The sequence below is a fragment of the Acinonyx jubatus genome, chromosome A2, assembly GCF_027475565.1.
Source record: "Acinonyx jubatus isolate Ajub_Pintada_27869175 chromosome A2, VMU_Ajub_asm_v1.0, whole genome shotgun sequence".
Lineage (NCBI taxonomy): Eukaryota > Metazoa > Chordata > Mammalia > Carnivora > Felidae > Acinonyx > Acinonyx jubatus.
In genome coordinates, this window is record NC_069383.1 from 45,680,712 (window position 1) to 45,702,687 (window position 21,976).

Below are 21,976 nucleotides of genomic sequence, written 5' to 3' on the forward strand. Positions count from 1 at the left end.
TGTTGTTGTGTTTTTTGTTATTTTTTTAATTGTGGTTTTAATTTGCCTTTTTAAGTGGCTAATAATTTGTATCTCTTGTCATGTGCTTATTTGCCATCTATATGTTATTTACTTGAAGTATTTGTCTGAATCTTATGTGGGTTTTTTTTTTTTCCCATTTGGGCTCTTTTCTTATTATTGAGTCATGGCAGTGCTTTATATATTCTGAATGCCAGTTCTTTATTTGATATGTATTTTCTAAGTATTTCCTCCCCATCTACAGCTTATCTTTTCATTTTCTTTCTTCTTTTTAAAATTTATTTATTTATATTTTTTCAATTTGGTTTAGTTGTACATTGGTATTATTCTCTCTCTCTTTTTAAAAATCAACTTTCAGGGGCGCCTGGGTGGCTCAGTCGGTTGAGCTGCCGACTTCGGCTCAGGTCACGATCTCACGGTCTGTGAGTTCGAGCCCCGCGTCGGGCTCTGGGCTGATGGCTCAGAGCCTGGAGCCTGCTTCCGATTCTGTGTCTCCCTCTCTCTCTGCCCCTCCCCCGTTCATGCTCTGTCTCTGTCTCAAAAATAAATAAAAACGTTAAAAAAAAATCAACTTTCATTTCTAGGAACATTTCGATTTACAGAAAAATTGTGAAGATGGTACAGAAGGTTCCTTCCTATGCATTTGAACCCAGTTTCCTCTATTATTAACAGCTTACATTATTAGCACAGTGCATTTCTTACAATGAAAAAACCAATGTTGATACATTATCACCAACTGAAATCTATACTTTATTCCAGACTTTATTCAGAAGTCTGTATTTTAGGGGCACCTGGGTGGCTCAGTCAGTTAAGCTTCTGACTTTGACTCAGGTCATGATCTTGTCGTCTGTGAGTTTGAGTCCCGCATCAGACTCTGTGCTGACTGCCCTCTCTCTCTCTCTCAGGATTAAATAAACATTAACAAAAAAAGAAGTCTATATATTTTTTTGCTTAGTGTTCACCTGTTGTTCCCTCGTCCTTTCCAGCATCCCATTCAGTATACCACATTATAGGTAGTCTCCATCTTTCCGTAAGCTCCTCTTGGCTGTGACAGTTTCTCAGACTTTCTTTGTTTTGATGTCCTTGACAGTTTTGAGAAACACTGGCCAGATATTTTGTAGAATTTCTCTAAATGCATTTTTCTGATGCTTTCCTCATGACTGGGCTGGGGTTATGTGTTCTTGGAAGGAATTGCCTGGGTCCCGTACGAGATTTTTATTATATGAAAATTTCTGGGTGTTTTTTTCTAGGTAACAGTAGCTTTTGTAATGGGCAGTCATATTCAAGAATCACCAGCTAGATGTTTTACCATAATCTGAAAAACCGACATAGACATGAGGTCCTAAAGATAAAGGAAACCTGTCCCTACTATAGTCTGCTTCAAAGCAGGCCCTTGGAAGAAAGTGCTTTTACAGTAATGGAGATTCAAAAACATTTTTTAAAATGTTTACTCATTTTTGAGAGAGAGAGAGTGCACGTGAGCAGGGGAAGGGCAGAGAGAGATAGGGAGACACAGAATCCAAAGCAGGCTCCAAGCTCTGAGCTGTCAGCACAGAGCTCCACGCAGGGAGGGCTTGAACCCACAGACCACGAGATCATGACCTGAGCTGAAGTCTGATGCTTAACTGACTTAGCCACCCAGGTGCCCCTACAATGATGGGAACTCAGATAGCAAGTTCCATGTGCTGGAGAAGTAAGGGAGCAGAGGAGAAATCTCTGAGGTAGAGCCTATAATATGCAGTTAGGTTTGTTACATTGCAACCAAGAGGAAAGTCCTCCAACTTAAAAGAAGATGTAACCCTGAAGCAAAAGTTAGAACACTGTAATTTGGGTTGCATTCACTTTATTAAAGACTTAACGTGCGTCCTAATATTTTTTTCTAAACTTCTCCACTATCTGGTGAAAATGATGATCCCAGGCTCAGAAACCTCACTGTTGATGGGGAATTTTTGAAAGGTATAAACAAAGAAGTGACACGGACAGATTATTAGCTGTATGTGTTTTCTTCCCCAAACGAAAAATTCCTTGATGGATTAGACTGTGCCTTATTTGTGTATATCCAATATTTATTAGTTAATTAATCTTCTTGTCCATGTACTCATCAAATTCTTTTACAAATGTATTATGTGTCAGGCAGTGTTTTAGGCCTGCAGATAAAATACGGAAAGGCAACAGACAAGTCTCTTCCCCAGGAAGCTTATATTCTAGTAAGGGAGACAGCCACTGAGCAAATAAATGAAGCAATAAAAATCCAGATAATAAATGCATGAAGAAAACAAAGTAGGCTAAATGTATAGAGAATATATGGAGGTATGTGCAAGAATAAGCCCTATTTTGGGTAGGGCTGTGAAGGGAAGCCTTTCTGAAAAAGTGGTATTTGAACGGAGAACCGAATGAGAAAGTACCACCTGTGTGAATGTCTGGGGAAAGTGGAATAGCAAATACAAAAAAGAAACAGCAAAGGAAATCCCTCCGAAGTGAGAATGGCCTCAATTTGTTCAGCAATTGGCAAGAAGGTCCATGAAGTTGGATCATAGAGAGAAAGGGAGAGAGTGGCATGAAATGAAGGCATAGGAGTATGCAGGGCTGGGTCGTGCAGAGCCTTGTAGATCTGGGTGAGGAGTTGGGATTTAATTATACATGTACTGAAAAGCCACTGGGGACTCCTGTGCAGAGGAGCAACGTACCCGATTTGTTTTTAAGAGACCACCCTGGCTGTTGGGTGGCAAGTGGATAGCTTCAAGAAAGAATTGAATATTATTATGACACTCTGTTATGGGCATAAACGTCATGGTTACGTGAGGTAGATTGAGTGTTCCAAGAGCACAGAATGGAAAAACATTCCATTCATCCATATCTCTGGGATACCATCATGATCCGAAAGGACTCAGTTAATCTCTTTGAAGGGAAAAGTTCCTTTGAGACGCAATTCCTGTTGGATGACGTCCCATCCTGTTGGCAAGAGTCTGTAAAACACCTTTCCTTCAAACCATCTCAGACATGGTAGTCCAGGAGGACTCAGCTACTGCATCTTAATTGCTGTCATCATAAACAGTTGCATCTGGTTGCTGGAGTGACAGACACTAGAGTCCGTGTTCCATACCTGTGGTAACTGGAACATCATTTTCTATTATGTTCTATTTTGTTCTGACAGACAAATGATTAATTAGCACAATCAGCATCTCTCCTTGAAAATGGCCATGGATCAGTGTGTTCCTCTCCATCATGTAATTGAATCAGAGCCCACACACCTGTTTCCACTTCTTTTAAACAAACACCTGCCCAGTAACCAACACAAAGCAATAGTGAGTCTCAACCTGCCTTGTGCATAAGTACATCTTTCAGCTTGACCTAATCAATGCTGAAAGCTATGAAAACACGGGTCCCAGAGAAGACTGCTGCCTGATCCTCACATGTAATCAGAGTGTCGGCAGCTCTGGCCCCATTCAGGCTGCGTGACAGGGCTGGCCATGGCTATACTGCAGACTGACTCAGAGTTTGGCTCTGGGGTCAGACCGGCCAGGAATTGCACTTGGTTTTCCAGTTGTGTGACATTGAGCGATTCACCTAACCCCGTAAGTCTCCGTTTCCTCCTCTATAAACTCGGGATAATGATGCTTGCGGCAAACGTTTGTTGTTTTCCTACATGTAAAAGGTTCAAGACAGTATTCACCACATAGTAAGCAAGTGTTAGCATTGTTTACCATGACAAAAGGTCATGGTAAACAATTAGGTTGGCAAATTTCGGTTCTGGTTAAGATGAAGGAACTGCATGCCACCCTGTCGTTTCCCCTGATTACAACCCAAAGTCCTGAACAGAATACATGAAACAACTATCTGAAGACTCTGAAAAATACAGAATAGCAAGCCAACAGGGGAGGAGAATAAAAAACTCAAAGGACACACCTTTTGAGAAGAGTCTCTGCATCTTCTTTCCTCCCATATTTGCTGGCATAGATTCCACGGCAGCCTGAATCTTGAAGCTGTGCAGTCAGTGCTAGCAGAAGATGCTGCAAGAAAAATTCTCTCTTGGGCCAGAAGGCTGGGAAAGGAGTCCCTGGGAAAGAGAAAGGTTTACCTCCTCAATCCCTACTTCGGGTGTGCCTGAGTAATGTAGTGGCATATCTGTGGCAGTGGCAATAGCAGCAACAGTGGAGATGGCATAGGGGTAGCAGCCACAGCAACAGGTGGTTCGAAGGCTCTTTCCTCTTGCTACTTTGCTCCGAGGTAGACCTAGTTTCAGGAAGTTCATTGTAGTGCATGGATGCTAAAACCATGGCTCTCCATGAAAAAGGGCTCCTAGGAGTCAGAGAATGTGGGGGATTCACAGAAAAGAGGTAGCTGGAGAAAGGGATCCTTTAAGTCTGCAAAGTCTTGGGCTCATCACGAGCCATGCATGCATAGAACTTGACCATAAGCAACACAGCAAACACTCCGGGAACTGATCTACAGTGTAGACCGCCATCCAGGTTTCAGACTGAGCCCTGGATGGTGCATGCACAGGGGAGGCCAGATAATACAGAAAGTTTGTCAATACTAAATTGATATTGGAGCCACAGCATGCGGGTGGGTCAGGACTGTGGTCTGAACTTAACTAGGTTGAAAACAAACAAAAACAAACAAACAAACAAACAAAAAACAATACTCCCCAGAAAAATTTTAACCCAGAGTTAAGCCCAGAACCCAGAGTTTCATAGACATAATATGAAAATGCCTGGGATACATTCCGGAATTACTTGACATACAAAGAATCAGGGAAATGTTAGCAACCTTCAAGAGAAAACATATTCAACAAACACAAAGTCCAAGATGACCCAGATGTAGTAATAATCGGACACAGACTTTAAGAACCTCTTACAATGATGTGCATGAAGTAAGGGTGAACACTCCTGGAAAGACAGAAATTCTCAGCCAAAACATAGAAGGTGTATCAGGAACCAAATGGGAATTTTGAACCGAAAGATACTATAACAGAAGTACAAAGTCCACTGTAGCACCACAAAAGCAGGATGCAGATGAGTAAGAAAAGAATCAATAATGGGACACCCGAGTGGCTCAGTTGGTTAACCATCTGACTCTTGATTTCGGCTCAGGTCATGATCTCATGGGTCATAAGTTTGAGCCCTGCATTGGGCTCTGCTCTGACGGTGCAGAGCCTGCTTGGGATTCTGTCTCTCTCTTTCTCTCTGTCCCTTTCCTGCTCTGTCTCTCTCTCAAAATAAATAAATAAGCTTAAAAAACACTTAAAAAAAAAAGAATCCATAAACTTTATGGTAGATCAATAAAAATTATCCAATCTGAAAAACACAGAAGAAAAAAAAAGTTTGATAAAATATGCACAGAGCCTCAAAGAGCTGTGGGACAGTATCAAAGCTTCTTTTTTTTTTTAATATGAAATTTATTGTCAAATTGGTTTCCATATAACACCCAGTGCTCATCCTAACAGGTGCCCTCCTCAATGCCCATCACCCACCCTCCCCCTCCCTCCCAATCCCCATCAAACCTCAGTTTATTCTCAGTTTTTAAGAGTCTCTTATGGTTTGGCTCCCTCCCTCTCTAACTTTTTTTTTTCCCCCTTCCCCTCCCCCATGGTCTTCTGTTAAGTTTCTCAGGATCCACATAAGAGTGAAAACATATGGTATCTGTCTTTCTCTGTATGAATTATTTCACTTAGCATCACACTCTCCAGTTCCATCCATGTTGCTACAAAAGGCCAGATTTCATTCTTTCTCATTGCCACGTAGTATTCTATTGTGCATATAAACCACAGTTTCAAAGCTTCTTATTTTGATGTTGTTGCAATCCTGGAAGGTGAGGAGAAAGAAATGGTGCAGAAATATATTTGATGACATAATGGCTGAAAAACTTCCAGATTTGAAAAAGGACATGTATTTGCAGATGAAAGAAGTTCAGCAAACCTCACATAGGAAAAACTTGAAGAAAGCCGTTCTCTGACTCATCATAACCAAAGAACAGAGAAAACAAAGCCAAAAATCTTAAAAAGGCCAGATAAAAACAACACATTACACATAAGGAATCAGTGATTCAAATGAGGGAAACTCTCTTATCAGAAACCATGGAGGCAAAGCAAAAACAAAAAAAGAAAACAGTGGAATAACATTTTAAAGTGTCATAAGAAAAATACCGTCAGTGCTGATTTCCAAGTCCTCTGAAAGTATCACTCAGGATTTTTTTCACCAAATGCCCCTATCATGTTCCAGGTATAGTGCTCTGTACAAACAATTTCACAAAATAAGGACTCAGTCCCCCTCTTCAAGAAACTTACTCTGGGCGGGGGGGCGGGGTGGACGTTGGCGGCCTGGGTGGCTCAGTCAGTTAAGCGTCTGACTTCGGCTCAGGTCATGATCATTGTGGTTTGTGAGTCTGTCATTGGACTCTGTGATGACAGCTTGGAGCCTGGAGCCTACTTCAGATTCTGTGTTTCCCTCTCTCTCTGTCCCTCCCCTGCTTGCACTCTGTCTCTCTTAAAAATAAATAAACAGGGGCGCCTGGGTGGCACAGTCGGTTAAGCGTCCGACTTCAGCCAGGTCACGATCTCGTGGTCCGTGAGTTCGAGCGCCGCGTCAGGCTCTGGGCTGATGGCTCAGAGCCTGGAGCCTGTTTCCAATTCTGTGTCTCCCTCTCTCTCTGCCCCTCCCCCGTTCATGCTCTGTCTCTCTCTGTCCCAAAAATAAATAAACGTTGAAAAAAAATTAAAAAAATAAAATAAAACAAACATTAAAAAATTTTTTTTTAAAGAGACTTACTCTGAAGTCCAGGGGAAGGTGGGAATGTGAACAATTAAGTGCCATGTAGACTTTGGATAAGGATGGAGTCCATGTAGGGTACCTACTATGTGGATACCTATTATGTTTCTTAATTCTTCTAAACTACACACTTGTAAAATAGCCCCCAATACTTTACATTTTAAAAAAGAAAAATGCAGATGTCCTGTGACTCACGTACATTGTCATCAACAAATAAGCAATTATTGAAGGATAATGGGAATAAAGAAAATGTAGGTGTAATTTAGGAATTGTTGTCTTTCCCTTCCATTTTCCTTTCCATTTTCCTGAGCTCTTAAAGTACCCCCAAAGGGAAAAGTCCCCAAAAGGATTCAAATAAGAAACCACCTTCGATGCAGAGGGCTCTTCCTTTACTTAACTGAGGGCAGATTCAGAGAGGGCACATCCCATACTAAGCCTCTGGCCAACTAATGTTTTAAAATTAGACTATTAGAGACTGAGTTTGGTTAGAGAAAGATGCCATCTGTATTTTGGCTTCTGTTCATATTCTCTCAAGTTTCAAAAAAGGTAATTTGACATCATTTTTAATAACCCACAATCCCTGCAAAGTATGGCTGTTGTTATTTTAATTATAATTTGAAATTAGATATGCAACCCACCAACCCACAATAAAACACTCTGAAGCTTTTCTTCTCAAAGGGAAGCTACTTTTAATCTTTAACCTCTGCACAAATGTCCCATTTTATTTGACTAGTGTTATGCCACAGAAACTGATTACTTTCTCAACAAAGAAAAAACCCAAAGAAAATAGACCAGGTTTTCACATAATGAGAAAGTCTTCTATCTTCTTTTTTTCTCAACAGAATTATTCCTTTTGAAGACAAAATAACTCTGGTCCTGTGGACAAAAATCCACATATAAGGGAAAATCTGTTAAATGAAATCTAATGGGATACTTTTGTGGGAAATGTTTACCTGTGGACCAAAAAAAAAGTACTTTCCTAGACAAAACTACATAGCCTATGCATATGCTGTGGTTTGAAGCAATCTTCAAGGTTTTATCTTTTTTGTCTCCACCTTGCAACCTGGGTCTTCACTCATGCATAACAAAACCAAGGAAAATATGTGACTTGAGTTACCAATATTGTTTCTCAAGCCAGTCTTCTCTATTCAAAGCTTTGGCCTTGAATACAGAAATAGAATCTGGATAGAATGAATACAGGGAAGCAACTCCAGTCCTTTGATATAGAAGAGGTTAAATTGTTTTCTTGCCAATTTCTAAATTTGAAAATAATCTGGTAGTATGGTTTTACCTTTTCCTTTTTTGCCAATGAAATGAAATGAAATGACTCCAACCCTGACTTGGGTTTCAAAATTAAAAAGCGTGCTATGTTTCTTAAAATTTTTTTCTTAATGTTTATTTATTTCTGAGAAAGAGAGAGAGAGCGAGCAGGGGAGGGGCAGAAAGAGAGGGAGACACAGAATCCGAAGCAGAGTCCAGGCTCTGAGCTGTCAGCACAGAGCCTGACGTGGGGTTTGAACCCACGAACCTTGAGATCATGACCTGAGCCTACGTCAGACACTTAGCCAACTGAGTCACCCAGGTGCTGCAAGAGTTTGCTATGTTTTTAAGTTCCTATAAATATTTTTGCAACGATCTCCTCTGTTTCTTAAATATGTGATCTGGGTTTTCCTGAATATAGTCAACTTGAATACAGTCAACATTCAAAGAAAGAGAATTCAGGATCTTGGGACTTGATGACAGAACAAAAAGACTCCCCAGAAAATCATTCAGAGACTGCAAAGGACCTCTTGCCCTTATTCCTGGCAGTGGGGCAAGTGGCAGTAAGCTAAGAGTTTTTGGATGGTAGGTTCTTGAGGGTTCCTGTGTGGTGGCAGTCATTTCCCTGTATGAAAGCAACTCAGAACCTGTATCTGACCGTATGAGTCATGGGTGATTAGCATAGTACAGTACTTTTCAAACTTTTCTGTAGTAACGAGATTTTTTTTTTTTAAAGGAAAATCTCTATTAAAACCCAATATGAAATGTAGTTAAAAGCAGGGCTACTCTGGCTGATTTGGATCCATCAGTGAGCTCCACATAAGCCCCAAGCCTTGGCAAAGCCACAAAGGGGAATCACTGGCAAAGCAGGGAATCAGAGAGTCAACTCAATCTCTTACCAGTTGCCGGAACTTAGACAATTTACAACCTTCTTGAGTATATGTGTGTGTGTGTGTGTGTGTGTGTGTGTGTGAGCTTGTGTTCATTCTCCTCTTTCAGGATTGTTGTAAAGATGAGTGAAAATACACACACAATATCTAGCCCAGTACCTTGCATGGAGTAGATATTAAAAAGTTGCTTCTATTCTCATTATTATCAACAGGATCCTAATCATACCGAGCCAGACTCAGTATGGAATCATACTGAACCATGTTCCAGGCTTGTTCTAAAGGGCATTAATGTATGCATTAATTCTGGTAATTTATAGATGGTGACACTGCGGCTTAGGGGGTTACAGTAGTTTACCTGACACAGAAATAAGTAGTGGAGTCGGATGTAAGCTTGAAACCCTGGATGTAACTCCAGAGCTTGAGTCCCTAACTCCAGCATGCCATTGTCTACTAATGATAAAGCAGAAGACTCAGTGTGTAGGTCCATCTCTCCATAGCTTCACTCCCTCACTGTTCAAATGGGGAATACTCCCCTCAGCGCTGTGAGACTCAAATGAGATCAAGTTTGTCACACGCAAAAGACTCCTAGTTTTGTATAAACAAATGGCGTCCTGCATGGTCAGTCCATTTTATCCGCTTTGATCATATCAGCTAATAACCACCAAATCTTAATTTCCATCTGTTTTCTGTGGAATCAACTCAAGACAAAAGCATGTCTGAAATTTGTCAAAATACATCTGGACTCCAAAGTGGAATCTTATTTAGCTTTAAGCTAGGTTCTCAGGAAAAAAAAAATGTTTTCCAAGCCTAATGAGCAGTTTTGCTGTGAACCCACTTTTGAGAACAAGAGATTGTAATGTAAGGGCTTGGCATGGGACATCGTGTATCACACTGAAATAAAGACATAGGCCAGCAAGGTATGCCCGAAGATTCGAGGTGGAAGGCATTTTCTTTGCCGGGTAACTCCAGAAAACACTTTGACATCCTGTCCATACCCACAATGTTTTATGATGTATTAAGTCGAGCAAATTGATACCAGAGTGAAGCACTGTAGCAGCTATAAATACCATGATATGCACATGAATTTGCTTGTTGTTTTTAACGTTTATTTATTTTTTTAAATATGAAATTTATTGTCAAATTGGTTTCCATACAACAGCCAGTGCTCCAGTGGTGCATTCAGTTAGCGCACGGTACTTATACACATGAATTTTTGAAGTTTATTTATGGAGAAGGTGGAAGAATGAAAGACAGGTGACATCATAAGGTCAGGGTTTTTGAGTTACTTGAGCACTTGTTGTGGATTCTATCCTTGAGAGACTTGCTTCGTATCTTCGGGTGCTATAAATAATATTCAAACACCCAGCCTTACATTTACTTTTAATGTTTACATTGTAAAGGAAAATTGCCTAATTGCTCACCTTCCTAGAATGTTTGCGTTGTATCCTCTGGGTGGAACAACTGTATACATTGAAAAGAAATTTCCATACTTTTTGTAATTGGCTACTTTATACAGACGTTTCCTGCAAGAGAATGAAGGTGTTCGATGGAGGAAACAATCCTTACCCTGACCTACCTAATCAAATATGTATATTTAATCTGTTTCATCACATTTGGAATAGGACTTTTGGGAAAGGAAGGAAAACAGAACAAAGTCATGTTTACTGCTTCTCTATAAATAAAGATGAAACTGATGAGCAAGGTAGAAGTCAATGCTGTAAAAACAGAAATAAAGTCCACATGTCATTTTTTCTTTCTTTTCTCTCCCAATTTTGTTATTTAGTGACTGTCGCAACCAAATGGATTGTGAAAGACTTCTTTAGCAGAGAGGGGTGGTATAGAAAGGAAAAGGGGAAATCAAAGAGCCCTTAGAAAACAGCAGGAAAAGATTGAATTGTAAGGTAGCCTCTCTGTCTAGAACAACAATTCTCAGTTTTAACTGCAAATCAGAATCATCTGAAGAACCTTAAAAATTTGTAGATACCTGGATCCCATCCCTGGGAATTCTTATTTAATTGATCTGGGGTGGGGCTTCAATGTCAGTATTTTTTAAAGCTCCCCAGTGAGTTTAAAGGGTATTCAAGATGGAGAACCACTGTGGACACCAGCAGTAATCCACAGATCCCCAGGTGGCCTGGGTTTCCAGAGGTCTCATGTCTATGAGAGGAAGGGCATGAGCTATGGAAGATATAGCATTGGCAATCAGGTCATCGGGGGCTGAAGACAGTCATGGTTCTGGAGAGATGAGCAGCCTCTCCACATCCTGGTTCCCTGTTTGTGCTCTTTGTTGGAAAGTTAGGAGACTAAGTAAGGAAGTGCCATGAGATGTTTAGCGATCCTTGGGGTTTCCATATGCTACCCTTCATCTGAAGGCAACAGGTCTCCTTTTCCTCCTCCATCATATCTGAAGTCATCTGGCTGATTATCCAGGCAGAAACCACAGCAAACTTTCCAAAGTCTACATTGGAGAAATAAAGATAAACCAGGGAGCCTGGAGTCTGACCCAGACAAAGAGGAAAAAGCTTAACAATTTTAGAAAAAGACAATTTAGGGGGATATATATGCAATATAACAGGAGCCAAGTTGGGGCTGGAAGCTGAACCATCATGTAGGAGCCCAAACAGGGATGTACTAAAGGGAAATGAGGCAACGGGAGATACGGAGAGGGGCATAATAATGGAAAGACAGAGTTTTTTTGGTGCAAGACTGCTCTGGGAAGTATGATCTTGTGACTTCTCTCTAAGTCTCTAGGATATCCTAAAAGTTCTTGCTGGGCCAGTGTAATTTGACCCAAGTGATGCATGAGGGAGACCAATTTGGCAGAGGCCAGTATAGCTCCGAGGGAAGGAAGCTAGAGGCAGTTAGGAGGCCCCTCTGTTGGGTCTTCACCGGGTAACAGGTTCTGAAGGGGCTTGTGGGAATGGCATTATGGCAGTAAACTCAGCAGTGATGTGTTCATTGATTCTGGGGGAAGAGAGTGAAGGAGGATGAGGCGACAACGTGAATTTGTGGTTCTGAGTCTGCATGTCAAGGAGAACAGTGATGCCATCAACAGAGAGTATCAGGAAGATGAACTGATTCGGGAAATAACAGGATAAGTGTTAGATGCTGAGTGAGACATACAGGCAGGTCTTCCGGGTGAAACTATCTGACAGAGAGTAGAAAGTGCTGGATAGGAATTCCAGAGAGGGCGGGAACTGGAGCTAAAGATGTTTGCAGACTGAGTGTGTATATTGGGGAAGTGGGTGTGGAGAGAGAGAAAGAAGAGACTGTGGGATGGTCCAGAGGGTAGGAGAGGTCTACTGAAGCCAAAGGTTTCTGAAAAGCAAGGAGGATGAGGCATGAGAAGGGCTAGGCAACCCATTCTGGTAGTGGGTAGTCTCAAAAGAATTAGCCTCCTAGTTTCTGTGCTAGGAAGTGACCTCCACTTGCCCGTCTTGTACAAATTATAACTTCTCTCAAGGGGTTACTTCTTCCATGAGGTTTTTCTGACGATTCCATTCCTCGATTATTCCCTGTTCCTTAGCATTCCTTCAGTACTTCAAGCCTGCCAATGCATCCTGCATTTCCCTGGGATGGCGGCCTCACACACCTCTCCAGCTGCACGGAAGCAGCTTGACACTTTCTCACCTCAGGGATTATACCAATGGTGTCATGACCGGAAGTGCTGCCTAGCTGCAAGTCCCCGGCGGTGTGTTCTCCACAGGCAGTCCGCGTGATTTTTAGATGTAACCCTGACTATATGACAATCCTGTTTAAAGCCTGTAATGGCTTCCACATGGAAGAAGGATCTGCTCTCAGACTCTGGTGCACAATGGGTCCCGTGGACTTCGTCTCCCTCCGTGCTCCCATCACTCGTGTGCTCAGTGGCTCCGGCTGTTTTTGTCTCAGGGCCGTTAAGGTTCCCATTCCTTCTGCTTTAAAGGTTCTTTCCCCAGAATTTCACATGGCTTCCTCTTCCTCACTCTTTGGGTCTTGGTCAAATAGCCTCCTGTCAGCAAGGTCTTCCTTGTCACCCTCAGGAATGCCATATGCTTTTCTTCCACACCACCCCCTACGTTGTTCCCACACTATCCTCTCCGATGGCGTTTGTCAATATTGAAATTATCTTACTCGTTTGTTATTTTCTCTCTTTGTCTAACATCTTGGCTACCAAGATACATATATCTTGGCTACCATGTATTCCCTCTGCCAGGAACACAGTAGGTGCTCATTTATTCTGTATTGAATGAATATTGAAATATTGAGTTTCTCCTGGGTTCAACAACAGTAGAATATATGTATATTTAAGTAGGCTTCATGCCCCAATACGGGGCTTGAACTCATGACCCTGAGATCAAGACCTGAGCTGAGATCAAGACTCAGAGGCCTAACTGACTGAGCTACCCAGTCATCCCCAGAGTAGAATATTTAAAAAAAATTTTTTTTTAATGTTCATTCATTTTTGAGAGAAAACAGAGAATGAGCAGGGGAGGGTCAGAGAGAGAGAGAGACAGACAGACAGACAGAATCCAAAGGAGGCTCCAGGCTCTGAGCTGTCGGCACAGAGACCGACGCTGGGCTAAAACTCATGAACCCCAAGATCATGACCTGAGCCAAAGTCAGACACTTAACCGACTGAGCCCCCCAGCTGCCCCCCAGAGTAGAATGTTTTCAAAAATAGATGAAGAAGAATTGATAGACACCTTTTGGGGGGAAATTTAGATTTCCTTGTCTGGTGAGAATGTGCTCTTATGTTTTGCAGGAAGGTCATCAAAACGGCTCTGATCTAGAGGAAGTCATTTGTATCCTTTTCTCCAATAGGACAATTTGACAAAGGGACTGGACCTGACTCAGCCTGAGCTGGAGGAGACATCCTGGTGTTGCTCTTCCAGGTGGGTGGAGAACAGGCAGCCGTATGGGTCACGCTTGAGCCGGGAACCTGCTGGTATTCGTCCAGAAGAAAGGCAACCCGGGAGGCCATGGCTGAGTGGATTTTAGCACACGAAGTCTGGCCATCGTTTTCTTCTGTCCAGTTACAGTGATGCAGATTTGTATAGTGTTTCCATTGTTCCTCTGTGAGAAGCTCAAACTGCTACAAGGAAAATAAGGAAAGAAAGAGAGGACAACTTACCATATTTGTGCCAAATAACTAAGCCAGACTTGTGGGAAAGGTACTCATGGGCAGGGAGTTCTCTAGAGTGGCCTCTGTGAGCTAGCAGGAGCTTCTGGAAGTGACTAAGCCATACTAGCTCAAAAGTTGTGTTTCTTATTCTCTTTGGGGAAATGGCTAATAATATTTATCTCTTATTTACAAGGCAGGAGGAAAGATTGGCATAGGAATTAGATGACCTGAGTTCTAATCCTGCACTGCCATCAGCTAGGCAGCCACGTGGCCTTGAGCCAAGTGATGCACTTTTCTGGGCTTCAGTTTCTTTATATTTAAAACAGAGGCATTGGCACATAACCCTAGCATCTGAAATGAATGTGCAATCAGGTTTTGATTTAACGCATCCCTCCTACGGTGGGCAGGATGTGATCAATCTTCACACCCCACTGCCTCGTACCAATAGAATCTCGTCTTTGATTTGCCGAGCCCGGTCTCCTAACTGAAACTCCAGCTCCTCCACCTGCTGCCGCAGGGCCTGGCGTAGAGTCTGCAGTTGCTCTGCCTCTTCCCTGCACGGAAAGAATAGAAAATCACCAAATTTCACATCACCTCCAAGCGCAGTCCTCCATCGTCCCTCTCAAGATGGAGGTCACTCCTCTGACATTTCTCTTCTCTTCTCTTCTCTTCTCTTCTCTTCTCTTCTCTTCTCTTCTCTTCTCTTCTCTTCTCTTCTCTTCAGTTTATTTATTTTGAGAGAGAGAGAGAGAGAGAGAGAGAGAGAGAGAGAGAAGAATCCCAAGCAGGCTCTGCAAGGTCAGTGTGGAGCCCAATGCAGGTCTCAAACCCACAAACCATGAGATCATGACCTGAGTTGAAACCGAGAGTCTGAAGCTTAACTGACTAGTCACCCAGGTGCCTCACTCCTCTGGCATTTCTTAAAAGGGAATGTCACCTTCTTTATTTGTATCAGTTGCAGACATAGGTATATTACCAGGGCAGGTTTTCTTTCTTTTAAAGTGTTTTTTTTTTTTTAACTTATTTATTTTTGAGAGACAGAGCTTGAGCAGGGGAGGGGCAGAGAAAGAGAGAGACACAGAATCAGAAGCAGGCTCCAGGCTCTGAGCTGTCAGCACAGAGCCCAACGTGGGGCTTGAACCCGCAAACCATGGGATCATGACCTGAGCTGAAGTCGGATGCTCAACCGACTGAGCCACCCAGGCGCCCCAGGTTTCCTTTCTTTTTTAAATAATTCTATTGCAGAATAATTTGCATCCCACAAAATTTACCTATTTTAACAGTATACTACAATGATTTTTAGTAAAGTTGCCAAGTAGTATCTCTCACCACCAGGCAGTTTAGGAATGCTTCCATCTGCCCCATAAAAGTTGTGCCCCTTAACAGTTGAACCCTATTCCCACCCTTCAGGACCAGGCAATGGCTAATCTACTTTTGGGACATATGCTTTTAATCTATGTGAAAATAATGCAGATTTTCAACATTTACATTTGCATAAGTCCCATTGACATCAATTGAAGATATCCTGCTGGCCACCCCCCTCTTCCCAGCTGACTGCCCATCCTCTGACCTCAAATAGCCTTGGCCTTAAAGAGTAAGTGTTGCTATCTAGTAAATAGCTCTCACTGACTCCCACTGAGAAAGCAAAGACAAGAACAGGAAAGCAAAGGAAAAGGACTCATTTCTCATTAATCCTGCTCCCTGGTGCTCATCTGTCCTGCCCTGATTACCTTTCCTTGCTCCAGGTGTGTGGGCTGCTACTTACTTTTATGACTCTCTTCAATAATTACCTTTCCTCCTCTGACATGTCCCTGTAAAAGAGTGCCTGCTGTCCTGTAAGGTGCCGTTCAATTTCCTCTAAATGCTCCCGGAAACACTGGCACACCGTCTTCATGGCTTCCATCTCCTTGACTGTGCACTGAGAACAATTAGAAAAGAGCTGAGAAGGGAGTCCTTCCTGATTCACTGCAAGAGCTCACCATGGCGGAGCCTGCCTTCCCACTTGGGCTCCCTGGTCTGCAGTGGAGCCCTATTGCTAATGTGTGGGGGAGAAAAGGGGGAAAGGCCAGCCTTTGGCTTCTCCAGGCTAGTGGAGGCAATACTGGTCTGGGACAGAAGAGCAGCTGTTATAGGACGGCCCTTGGTGGCATCATGTCCCAGAGACAGAAAGGCTGTCTGGAGGACTAGGTGATGTGGGGGTGCGAGGATGTAGATAAGGGAGAGCAGTAGACAAACGCCCAGAGCGAGGGCTTGTGCTTAGAAAAGTTGAGTCTTGTTAAATCTTGTTTAATTTGGGTGCTGAATACTGCCTCACTCTGAATCTCAATAACATTGAACACATCTGTCCGGATGGTATGTGTTTGATTAGAGAAAGTCTGCTTAGAATATTTTCTTATTAGTCTTAGCCCTGCTTAACCACAATCCCTGGTGGTGAAATCTGCAGGATCAGCTCCATGTAGCTAACAAGCTCATCTGGAGTAAGGCAGACATAGATGAGGCATCCTACTCTCTTCATGAAGTGAATCTAGAATTGAACTCTGTCTATTCTCCCTATCCTGCTCCTTATTGCTCCTGATGTGAACCGTTCTTTAAATCGTACTTTCTCTGCATGACTGTGCTTCTGCCTTGGTTTCCTAATTTATGTATCTTCCTGCAGCCCCTAAACCCAGTCCATTTGTCAGGAACCTCACGATTTGCTGAATTTTTACTAGTTACCCGCCTAGTTTTCCAGCCCAGGTTGGATCATGCTTTGAATAGATGCATGATCCAGAACCCCAGCATCTCCATCCATCTGACTTTAAGTGACATTAATGCTTTTTAGACTGTAATGCTCTCTCTCCCAGGCCTGGTAGAGGTTCTGGAAAGCTCTTTAATTTTTTTTAAATGTTTATTTATTTTTGAGATACCAAGAGAGACAGAGCATGAGGATGGGGGGCAGGCAGAGAGAAGAGATACAGAATCTGAAGCAAGCTTCAGGCTCTGAGCTGTCAGTACAGATCCCATATGGGGCTTGAACTCACGAATGGTGAGATCATGACCTGAGCCGAAGTCGGATGCTGAGCTGACTCAGCCACCCAGGCACCCCTGGAAAGCTCTTTAAAAGAAACTGATTTTCATGGCAGCCCTCTTTCAACTTCCTCTTATTCCTTCCACAGAGACTGGTCTTACAACTGTGTTAATTCCTCTTAGCCCTGTTTTTAGGAAGTCCCAGATTTCTTACTCTTGTCCCCAAAACGCCATGGTCAAATCCTGGCAGCCTCATGGTTATTTTTACTAAAATTGTCACAATGGATATACTTTCCTTCAAGTGATGTTTTTCTACTGAAAACTCCTCATCATTTTGCTTTGAGAGTTCAGTTTTGATTCTGTCCTCTAATATTTTTATATGAAAAACATACTTTACATGGCAAAACTCTCAAATTACTTTGGCTTCAGTGTGAGTACATTCGAACCAGGTAGAGGAGTCTTTGAACTGTTATTGATGTTGACAAGCATGCTTGAAAGGTGACCTCAGTAGGGCTCTTGAAACCAGAAAAATCTTAGAGGCCACGGAGGGCTCTTATTATGAGAAGTGTTCTGAAACGGAATGGCAAACTGACTTGTCCAAGGTCAAAAAAGGGCAGATTTCAAGCCCAGGTATCCTGATTCATTTATTCTTTTCTCAAGATCTAACTGAGTTATAGCAGGGATTATTAACTACAGTGTAGCTGGACACAGGGAGAAGTTACTCGTTTCTTAAGAGTGAGTTGTTTGAATGGTCCTAATTGACAAGTTCTAGGGATGGTGAGGCCAGGGGCATGGAAATATGGCGTTCAAGTAGGCTGAGCATTAGAGACATTAAATATTATGCTTCATCTAGTTATTTTAGGGTAACCCTTTGTGATTGGAAGGCATGCAGGGCTGGGATTTAGGAGTAACTGATGGCCATTTGGTCCCGGAGAAGGGAGTGATGTGGAAGATTCTGAAACACTGCCATCTTCTGGTCATTTGGAAATACTAAAGCTACATTTCAGCTCTAGAACAGTTATAGAAGTAGTTTCAGAAAAAAGGAAAAATTTCGGCAAGGAAAACAAAAAAGAAGTTGTTTTGAACTCTTTTTTCCAATATAAGTGTTGGGTTGTAACCCAAGGTTAATTGAAGGTCTACTTTGCTGACCCAAGCCCATTAAAACAGACTTTAACTTCAATAGTAAGAGCAACAGCACCAGAAAACATTGAAACTTCACTTTTGAGTTGGCTCCGATTACTTTCTACGTTCTGTGTATGCTTCCTTTTTATTTAAATCTAAATAATAAACATTATAGAAGCATTTTCTAATATCTAAAAATCTTTTTCAGATAATATCATTTTCTTTCCTGGAGAGTTTTTTTAAATTAATAACTTATTATAAAGAATTCACACACATATATAAGAATTAATCATACCTACAAACCATTATTTTAGATGACTCACAGGACAACAAAAATGGAATCTGCCAATTAGTCAAATGAGTCTCTGCACAGTTACATATTTCTCTGTAAGGGGATGAGATGGGGATTTTTTCTGAGTCTTTTATCTAAAATTGCACTTACTTTCAATGCGCAGCTGGAACTTCCATTGACAGGTAAGAGATAGTACCTATCCCTGCCTATAATCTTCATGTGGTTCAAGATCCATTTTCCAGATAATTTTTTTTATAAATAATTTTTGTAGTCCTAGCTAGCACTTAGCATCTGATTTAGAGACATTTTTCTCCAGAATATTTTTCAGGCCTTACAAACCCAGACTCACTCACCATAGATGGCTTTTCTCTTCATTCTTGAGTTTGTTCTTCAGTTTAAGTAGCCTCCTCTCATGGGTGAATGCATTCCCCCATTTTTACTTGCTTTTCTGCAAGTGTGTGTGTGTGCACGTGTGTATACCCGCACATAAGTATAATAATGCACGTGTGTGTGCTGATTATTTTCTTTGAATGTATGTTTGTGGTTCCTTGAATCTAAATATGGAGAAATGCACTGTCATCTATGCTATGCATTTCAGGATGTATAATGTCAGATCAAGTTGTTGTAAAAATAGCATCAAAAAATTTTTTTTAATGTTTATTTTTGAAGGAGAAAGAGACAAAGTGTGAGCGGGAGAGGGACAGAGAGAGTGGGAGACACAGAATCTGAAGCAGGCTCCAGGCTCCCAGCTGTCAGCACAGAGCCCGACATGGGGCTTGAACTCGTGAGATCATCACCTGAGCTGAAGTTGGACTCTTAACTGACTGAGGCACCCAGGCGCCCCCTCATTTTTTTTTGGATAATTGTGAATTCTAGGAGGAGAGCAGGCTAAGGTAATGTGAGACAAGGTTTTAGAAGACATGAGCTGGTTGTATGGACACTCTCATTTAAACGCCTACTCATTTGAAAGCCACACACAAGTCTAAAGATGGTCATTGTGCATGAGATGCAAAACCCCTGTATTTTCTGCAGAAGTGCTGATGTCTCATAGTGTCGAGTGAAGAGAAAGGTCTATTTCCACTTGCCAGATCTCTCCGCACAGCTGGAGCTACGTGGGCCCAAGGTCATCTGTTAACACCAGCTAGAGAAATGAGGAGGGCTCTGTCTGCATGGAGGGTCACTCACCCCTGGCACTGGCCCAGGCTTAATCGGTGGTCCTCGTTCTAATCAGTGTCTTCCTGCCTGGCTTCCAGAGCCAGTCCTTATCCTGTACCTGGCTCTGAGCTTCCCCCCATGCTATGTCTCAGAAGCAGCCATACAATTAGTATTTTCTAGGGCTTTCTGTGTGCTGGGCACTGTTTTGAGTGCCTGAGTGTGCTGAGTGCTTCACAAGCAATCTCTCACTTAACCTAAAACAAGCCTGTGTTGGTGGCATGAATAGTCTCCCTATTTTACAAAACAGGCTCAGAGAGCGTTCATACCTTGTGCTAGATTATTCAGCTAAGTGAATTTAGGACAGAGAACTGTTCAATCAGACTGAATTGGAGATGAGGTACAGATGCGTTACTGTTTATAACCTTACACATGACTTTATTGTTCTAGATCCCTCTGTAAATGGGGATTAATAATAAAATTTGCCTCCTTACTTCAGAAGGTGATTGATTGGACGCATCAGATAAGAAGAAATTTGAAGGCATATATGGTAAGCTATAAAACACTTTACAGGTACTACTCATGATCTGAGATAGAAAGGCATGCCCTCAGTGCCCGCATTCAGGAGGCCTGAACATTATCCCCAAGGTGGTATCGCTCCATCTGTCTTCCCGTCTTTGCAGAGATGAATACTTACAGAACACAACTCCCTCACTGTAGTGTCCTGAAGGACGTTCAAAGTCTTCATGAACTGGGCCTCCAGATGATTATGGAAGCATGGGCAGTGCCTACAGGCTGAGGGCGCAGGGTTGGGGCTCTGCCTCTCTGAGTGGCAGTGCGAACAGTGATGACAGCAGACACAGCAGTGAGCGGATACGGCATGGCTGATGCCCGCTGGGTAGATACGAGGGAAGCCTGTGTCTAGAGAGGCAGATTTGGTGAGACTTGGGGCCAAAGAGCAATGCCAGGGCCTAGGCTCACGTATATAGGTCTGAATGGAAACATCACTGCACTGCCTTGATTCTGTCTCCAGTCCTGGTTCTGTTGTGGGGACAGGGTCACACAGAGTGCATTCTAAAGTTGTTCCTTTAGAATCAGTCCCCAGAGCCACAGCATTCTGAGCAGCTGATGCCAGATTGGAGGACATCTGGACGGTCACAGCCTTGGAGCTAACAGTGTTTGAGTCAGCATTTGGAGGAAGGTTTTCCATCTCAGATTCTGCCCTAGGTGGTATTTGACCCAAAGCACTAAATGTTGGCTTTGCTTGGGGAGTATCTCCAGCCAGTTTGCCTAGGTGGGGAATGGACTTTTCGGATATTTGAATGAGGTCAACTGTATAGGGCACGATGTTACTGGGCTTGGGTTCGTGCTGTGGTGGACTTTCTCCCATCGGTAAGATACTGTTGGTGTCAGAATAAGTTTTACTGCCTTCTTCTTCGTTTGGGGCCTCAGAGTCAACATGGAGGAACTTGTTGTGAGCAGGTTCCATTCCAGGTGATCTTTGGAACTCGCAGCAGTGGCTTTGCACATGTGTTTCCCCAGGCCCCTCAGGCTTCAGCAACCCGTCCTTCATTTTTGCGATATGGGTCGCCATAAACCTCAGAGGACAATCACATGTGGAGGTGACTGTGCCCACCACAGTCTCACATTCAGTTGGGGGCATGGGTGGGGGCTGCCTCACGTGGCTCCCTTTCCCCGAGGGCTCTCCCCCTCTGGTGGTCCTGTGAAGGGCACTGTCCGGAGTCAGTGGCTGTGGTGGCTCCTCCATGTCCTCAAACTGAGACTCTTTCTCCGCCATTTGTATCGAGGCCTTTTCTTCCAAGAGACTCCAGCCTTGATATGGAAAGGATGTGCTCACCATACCCTTGTAATCAGACTCATCTGACTCTGGTTGGCAGCCCTGGGGTGAGACTGCATGCTGGCTCTGATCCCTCGGCTGTCTACAGCCATCCTCAGCAGGACTCTGGCTGCTTGGCAAGGAAGGCATCTGTGTGAGAAACCAGGATAAAGGCAAATGGGTCGGGAGGGTGGTGGAGGCACTCGGTTTAAGAAGTGGGTGTGTCTGGGGCACCTGGGTGGCTCAGTCTGTTAAGCGTCTGACTCTTCATCTTGGCTCAGGTCATGATCTCACGGTTCATGGGTTTGAGCCCCACCTCTGACTCCGAGCTGCAGACCCTGCTTTAGATTCTCTCTCTCTCTCTCTCTCTCTGCCCCTCCTCAGCTCACACACGCGCGCTCTCTCTCTCTCGGAAAAAAAAAAAAAAATGTGTGTGTCGTTTCTTTATCATTACCATTGACTTAGGAGTCAGGAGATCAGGGTTACAAATTCAGGTTTATGTTAGTTTACTACTTTAACTGGGACCTT

At 42.9% G+C, this 21,976-nt stretch overlaps 1 protein-coding gene across 3 annotated transcripts in view; it reads right to left on the minus strand.

Moving 5' to 3' along the window:
• Positions 1 to 6,746: 6,746 nt before the first annotated feature.
• ITPRID1 (ITPR interacting domain containing 1) overlaps positions 6,747 to 21,976 on the minus strand; it is a 110,589-nt gene continuing 95,359 nt past the window's right edge. For 2 of the 3 annotated variants that reach the window (XM_053218256.1, XM_027075785.2), the window contains 4 exons: positions 20,309 to 21,598; positions 15,830 to 15,957; positions 14,482 to 14,593; positions 6,747 to 14,009 (listed from right to left, as the gene is read on the minus strand). In XM_053218256.1, coding sequence (XP_053074231.1) covers positions 13,704 to 14,009; positions 14,482 to 14,593; positions 15,830 to 15,957; positions 20,309 to 21,598 — 1,836 coding nt within the window. In that variant the 3' untranslated portion in view covers positions 6,747 to 13,703. The remainder of the gene's footprint in view (positions 14,010 to 14,481; positions 14,594 to 15,829; positions 15,958 to 20,308; positions 21,599 to 21,976) is intronic. The other variant, XM_053218257.1, reaches the window with a different exon arrangement.